This window comes from Oncorhynchus mykiss, chromosome 26, assembly GCF_013265735.2.
Source record: "Oncorhynchus mykiss isolate Arlee chromosome 26, USDA_OmykA_1.1, whole genome shotgun sequence".
Taxonomy (NCBI): Eukaryota; Metazoa; Chordata; class Actinopteri; order Salmoniformes; family Salmonidae; genus Oncorhynchus; species Oncorhynchus mykiss.
The window spans coordinates 18,242,030-18,249,261 of record NC_048590.1 but is presented as its reverse complement, the minus strand read 5'-3'; the positions used below and the strand labels follow the sequence as shown (position 1 = coordinate 18,249,261).

At 42.8% G+C, this 7,232-nt stretch overlaps 1 protein-coding gene across 1 annotated transcript; it reads left to right on the top strand.

Annotated features, from left to right (window-relative positions):
• The first annotated feature begins 399 nt into the window (after nucleotides 1-399).
• si:dkey-56m19.5 (skin secretory protein xP2) lies at nucleotides 400-6,665 on the top strand. Its single transcript, XM_021585897.2, has 2 exons — nucleotides 400-556; nucleotides 4,482-6,665. Exon 2 carries the CDS (start codon nucleotides 4,490-4,492, stop codon nucleotides 6,080-6,082), a length of 1,593 nt encoding a protein of 530 aa, XP_021441572.2. The 5' UTR covers nucleotides 400-556; nucleotides 4,482-4,489; the 3' UTR covers nucleotides 6,083-6,665.
• Nucleotides 6,666-7,232: the final 567 nt, after the last annotated feature.

Sequence of the window (7,232 nt, the reverse complement as noted above, 5' to 3'; positions counted from 1 at the left end):
TACAATTAGTCTGTCCTCCTATAGCCCCTCCCACCAGCCTCCTCTGAGATAGGTCATACTCATATTTCATTCAGTACAGAAATGTGTAGGTGGCTTAATTTACCCTGTCCTGCGACTCAATTTACCCAATATCGGGGTAAATTATGCTAAGAGAAAACAAGCTACAGTATGTTTTCAAAAATGTAACGTTTAGATGAATTCTGAATATTTCCAGGGATACACAACATCCTGAAATATATGTATCCTATATATCTTTGTTAGAAAGAATACTATATTTCCCTTGACAGAGTGGCGCTGAATGTAAAAAAAATGCTAAATTTACCCCACTTTCTCCTAGATTGTGGAATAGATTGTGATAGCGAATGATGTCTGGCAAACCTATAGGGGCACTCTTCAAAAAAGCACAGTCCTAGATTGCACCTCAGGGAGCGAGGAGGACTTTGGTGCAGCTTTCAGTCGCAAGATTATTTCTATTATCAGTCCGTGCTCAGTCTTGCAAGGGAATACATCAGTTCCTCGACTCTCCTTACCGTTTGGGTTTAAGGCAGAAATCCAGGTTAGTGAACTTTGTATCTATACTTTTCAGCTTTTGTATGTTTTTTTTTTTATTATTCTGGAGAAAATAAGATAACATATAGCCTGCTGTTGTGGTAAATTGGAGAATAAAGAATGGAGAAGGGAGAAAGAGTTGGATAAGCTATCCTTTGTTCTCTTTTGTTCATGTATTTGCATTCCTACCGGTGCGTGCGTGGATTTTCACATTCAACATCTTCGAGACTTGCGTTTTATTATGTGGATGTTCCAAAGAGTCTTTCCTGGGATTTTAACAATTTGTCTGCGCTATGAGGTGTAGACTTTTTTTTTATCCAGAAGCATCAAGGTGACAGGGCTGTGTGTGCCCAAATCAATTTATGTAATACATTGAAAAAATATCAAGTGTAGAGTAAGATGACAAATCAAGATTCAAACTTAATAGAAAAAAAGACAAACATATTTTCCATCGTAACTCGTGTACACGCCTGTGGAGCCCCACAAGACGGCATGGCAACATTAACGAACAGTGAAGATAGAGTGAAGTAGCGGGGGTATGTGGTTGGGGGGATGGAGTCAGTGTGCCTTCCCTGTCGATAATATGTCGTTTTTAATCATTAATTATATTTGTTCTATAATGACAAACATCAAAGACAGCCATCCATCCAAACTATAAAAGTTATATTTTTTATAATGAGGTGGATTTCACAGTTAACATCATTCTGTAGCAGGCATCTAGGATGCCTGTCTCTCAGAGCCTTGCTGGTGCAACAGGAGTTGTAAATTTACCAGCACATTTTCCTTCATCGTAATTTAACGTGTCTTCAGCCCTATTTGAGTTTTAATAGAAAATAATACATGGCTACCCGGTAGTGTTTACAGTAATCTGTGTGTGATCATATTGCTGTAATTGGTTTATCCCTCACACCCCTAAACCGGTACTATTTAATCACCTCGTTGCCTATAGGCTCCATGTACTTCCCCAATCTGTGAGCATTGTCATGTGCTTTTGGCAGATCTATCTTGAAATCTCTTTTTGAAATGTCTGACTGTTTTCTTTTAATGTGTGTGTATAGGCAAATGTCATGTAAACCGAGGAAATTAATTGAGTCAAACACATATAAATAACTCGTGCAATTAACTTAATTCGCATGCTATAGCGAACCTCAAATATGGACAGTAATTGGGAGGAATATGAAAGCCTGTTTATCCGATAGCCTAGTAGAGGGGACCCATCGCTGCTCTGATATCAGCATGGATTTAGCTGTACAGCCCATAGCCTGCCGCATGGCTCCCTCTGTCCCCATCCCTTCTTGATTGCCCTAATGCAGCACTATGGACAGCTCCTATTATGATCACGCCCGTGTGTTCTGCAGTTCAAATAAATATGCAATATGGCAGTCGCTCTCTCACCTATCTAACAAGAAAGACAAATTAGATTCAACTATGTTTGGGACATTTTGGATAATGGTCAATCGAAGTACTTGGGGAAAATGTCGTAGTCTATTGTTCCGTTCGTGATTAGTTTTGCTTCATTTTTTGAGAACCGCCTGCATGTTGATCATTTTCCAACTTTTGGCTTCACTTAAAACTGTATGTCAGGCAGAAGAAACCTGTAACCTGTAATTCCTGTTTAGTATATCCATTCCCATGGTAAATATTGTTTTCTGTGACAGCCAGCCTACTGTTATATAAATGAATAATTGAGTACTATTATCACCAAACATAATCTATCAGATAACATTTTAACTTCCAGTTCTCGGTTTTCTGATAGGGGGAAGGGAAGTTGAAGTATGTTGAAATTAGCTCTTCCTCTTACAAGCATGGCAATGGAGTAAAATAAACACAATTTTGTGAGTGTGAGCCGTGTGATAAAGTTAACCCTACACACATACTTAGTTAAGCTATATGTATAGCTAAAATAGTTTAGCTATATGTTTTTGTTGTCATCGGTGGAGGGTGTATAGTACTACTACTCGGAATACTACTACTCAGTATTATACCATGGCATTGTTGAATAGTCCTTTCTATTGGCTTGAAGGGCATTCTAGAGCATGCACTATTTCCCATTATAAACTGGGTGGCTGGAGCCCTGAATGCTGACTGGCTGACAGCTGTGGAATATCAGACATTATAAACTTTTTGGTTCCAGCCCTGAATGCTGATTGGCTAACAGCAGTGGTATATCAAACCGTATACCACGGGTATGACAAAACATTTAGTTTTACTGCTCTACTTACATTAATAACCAGTTTATAATAGCAATAAGGCACCTCAGGGGTTTGCAGTATATGGCCAATATACCACGGCTAAGGGCTGTGTCCAGGCCCTCCGTAATGCATCCTGCTAAGAACAGCCCTTAGCTATGGTATATTGGCCATATACCACACCCCCTCATGCCTTATTGCTTAAGTATACCACGGGTATGACAAAACATGTATTTTTACTGCTCTAATTACATTGGCAACGAGTTTATAATAGCAATAAGGCGCCTCGGGTTTGTGGTATATGGCCAATATACCATGGCTAAGGGCTGTATCCAGGCACTCCGAGTTGCATCGTGCGTTAGAACTGCCCTAAGTATGTTATATTGGATATATACCACACCCCCTTGGGTATTTTTTTTGCATGATAGAAATCAATGGATATAGTTAATTTGTACACGTTTTGTTTGAGCTGCTTTTGAAAGCAAAAGTCAAATTGAAAACAGTATTGGTATTGTTGAATTCGATTTTCATAATAGCAGCAAAGTCTGATGGCTTGGTTAGCTAAATTAGCGGTCTGTTTGTTTGGTTACCATGGTAACTACTGTAGCTATCAAAAGAAAACTTGCTAGCTAGCTACTTCAGTGGATGTTGAACACATTTCTACAAGCAAACAGTATAAAATGGATGGTATGACAGGGATAATCAATTCTGGGCTCTATGCGTTCTCTGGAAAATAATGCATCTCTGTGGAAGGTCAGTTCCACTCTGAACGCATAGCCCCTTGTTGATTATCCCTTAATTCATTCCCATGCTTTAGTGGTTGCAAAGTAACAGGAGTTTGTGGTCTGTAAAATAACATGTTATCTTATCCATGCTTACCCTGGCCTGAATCTTATTTAACCCTTGCACTAAAGTATAGAGAAAATCCAGACCATAGCCCTCCCAAAATTCTCACCAACCTGTCGTTTTTAAAATACCATGGCATTGTTTCAATACTCGTTTCTGATTGGTTAAAGGGCATTCCACGTCATTCATTATTTTCCACAGAACGCATAGTCCCTCGTTGATTTTTTCCTTACTTATTTATATACAGTGCACTAGAAAGCAATATAAGGTTAGCAGATTATACAATAATTTTCACCAGGCTTGTTGAACAGGTCCTAGTCATGCACAACAAGTGCTCAATAGGTTCCCAAAACCCATAGCTAAAAACAATTGTGTTTTTTAACTTCATTTTGTGAACTCAAGTCCTCCTTCCTCCTCCAACTGTGCCTCTAACCTGCTATTCTAAAAGTATACCAGTGGGAATAAGTGTACAACTAAAACAGACCATTAAAGGGCAACAGTAGAATGGGAGGCTCACTTGGCACATAATAACATTACCTAAGTCTCCAGAGAGGGTCTCTTGTCCTGTGGTTTATACAAGAGCACTGGATAGTTGAGAACCTGGAGTAGTTCCCATGCAGTTCCCATTTGTCTTTTTGTCAAAAGTATTTGGCAGAGTGTGGTCTCCAGATTGAAATGCCTTCCCCCTTTAAAGCCCGACTGAGTGCTTTCTTACAACGGAGACAGGCGGCACTATGTTGGCATGATTGCAATGCTTTGAATTTTATTCAGCTTTAACTCGGTATTGAGGTTTGTGGTGGGTAATTAAAGGAAATTGATATATGCTATGCATGGATTATCAAACGCAACAACCTGTCACACTTGTTAAGTCATTCTGATTTTATTTTTCACTTTTAGGAGACACCATGGGAGGCAAGCTGAGCAAGAAAAAGAAGGGGTACGATGTCAGCGACCCAAAAGACAAGAAAGAGGAGATTACTGTGGCTGCTGTGAGTGCCGTTGAGGCCATGGCCCATGCCGTGGAGAGCAAAGCACCAGCTCCTGTCGCTGAGTTGGTAGCGAAGGATGCTCCTAAGGTGTCTGCTGCGATAGAGGGAGCAGTGGAGTTGGCAGCGGTAACCATCACAGAAGCGACAGAAGAGGCCCTGTCAGCTATTGAGGCTGTGGCCAAGGGGGCCACCGCAGAGCCAGTGGCTGTACTAGATGAACCTGTGGCAGCACCGGCAGAACCAGCGCCAACAGCAGAAGAGCCCGTGGCTTCAGAAGAACCAGCTGCAGCACCAGAGGAGCCAGCACCAGCTGCAGCACCAGAAGAATCTGCAGCCCCAGAAGAGCCAGTGTCGACACCGGAAGAACCTGCAGCAGTAGCAGAGGAACCAGCTGCAGCTCCAGAAGAGCCAGTGTCAGCACTGGAAGAACCTGCTGCAGCTGAGGATCCAGCAGCATCACCAGAGGAACCTGTAACAGCACCAGATAAAACAGAGGCACCAGAAGAACCAGCGGCACTAGACGAAACAGCAGCTGCACCAAAAGAGCCTACAGTGGAAGAGCCTGTGCGAGAAGAGCCTGCGGCAGCACCAAAAGAACCTGCACCAGAAGAGCCTGCGGCAGCACCAAAAGAGCCTGCAGTGGAAGAGCCTGCGGCAGCACCAAAAGAGCATGCACCAGGAGAGCCTGCGGCAGCACCAAAAGAGCCAGCACCAGAAAAGCCCGAGGCAGCACCAAAAGAGCCTGCACCAGAAGAGCCTGCGGCAGCCTCTGTGGGCCTAGCCGCAGCACCAGAAAAGGATTCTGAGGCTACAGAACAAGCCACAGAGGTGGCAGACACTACAGAACCTGAGCCTGCAGCTCCAGAGCCTGAAACAGAGACTGTTACAGGGGAGGCCCCAGAACCTGAGGCTGTGCCCAAGGCACCAGTAGAGGCAGAAGCAGCTTCACCCGCACTGGAGGAGGAGCCTTCATCAGTTGCAGAAGCTGTGTCAGAGTCAGCCACAGAGGCAGCCGCAGAACCAGAAACCGTCCCAGAACCAGCCGCTAAAGAGCTCCCCCTACCTGTAGAAGAATCCGTAGCAGAGCTTGAACCTGAAGCTGCTGATGCAGTAACAGAGGCAGCAGAGCCAGAGGCTGCCGACATTGCAGAATTCATCCCGGAGATCATCATTTCAGAATCTGCTGCACCTGCTGCTGCAGAGGAGACCAGCGCTGGGCCACAGGAGGCTGTGCTGGACAACAGGGAAGTTGTTTCCGCAGAGGAGGCTACTGCTGAGCCTTCTGCCCCTGAGGTCAATGGGGAGTGTCAGGAGCAGGCAGCCGAGCCGGCTGCCGTGTCTGCCCCGGAGCCACAACAAAAGGAATGTGTCAATGGCATTGACAAGCCAGAGGATGCCGTTGAGGTGCAAATTGACTGTGAATTAAAAAAGGACTTGAACCTGACTGGCGACATCCAGATTCCTGAGGCAATCGGTGAGGCAATAAGTCAGGCTGTTGACTTGGTCTGAAGCTAATATAAATGTGTCCCTAAAGTCCCTAATGATCCGAAAAAACCTCCAACACAAGCTTCTGAAGATAAATATAAAAATGTCTGTAATGGCAAAGGAGTTTCCAGTTAACTAAAAGGAAATACAACCACTCAAGTGTAGAGAGGGGGAGTGAGGTACATGTGAAGGAAGAGATGGTTGCAGTGTTGAGTCTTTGTGCCCCACACGTCATTGCAGAGGGGCAGCCTGTGTTTGCAGCTTTTGTGGTGAGATGAAAGCCAGCAACATTTGAGGGAGTAGTATAGTAAAAACCAACAACAACAAAAAACTGTACAACAGAGAGAAAAAAACGTGACATTGACATTGGAAATGTTGAATGGAATGAGTAGTCTTGTCTTTGTGTGTGAGCCTGATGATTATTAAAAATGTTTTATCGGAATAGCATTCAATAGTGATCTAACTTAGACTTTCACATATCTTTCCTTAACTACATGACAAAATAATGGATGAAAAGTTTTGGCCTTTTATAATGGTGCAAACAGTAAGGAATATTCATTGATGGCTTGGAATGGAGAATAAAAAAAGACTGTTATACCTGATTGTTCTTTTGTTGTTATGTATTCTATATAAATTAGGCAAGAGCCATTTGACACAGGGCCTTATCGTATAATGACAGGTCATTTTAGTCAATTTTAGCATGTTACAATTATTTCAACTGTATTTTAAGATGCCTTTATGATTGATTATAATAAGTAAACCTAGGTGCAAACAATGGAGATCTTTGAAAACTGACATTCGTACAGTGCTTTATTGTTGTTGGCTGATAGATTGAGTGCACCAATATCAGCAGTCGGAGACATTATCTACAGAACATCATTCATTTCAAACTTCTACAGTTATGTACAGACCAGGTTTCTTTTGGGTTAGGGGTCGCCAGATTGTATTACCTGTAGACCAATGTCCTCGAGGTCATTGGCCTTGCAAATATTTAGTTTGGTGAATCTTGGCTTGCCTGTGTGTTTGTTTGAAAAATATGACCATGTTAATGCATGCAGACAGATAATTTCATAGGTCATCTCTTCCTCTACCTCTTACATCATAATAGCCCATCTCACTGGAACTCCAAGCTGTGGTAGGCAGGCAGCACCATAGAAATAGAATGAATAGAGAG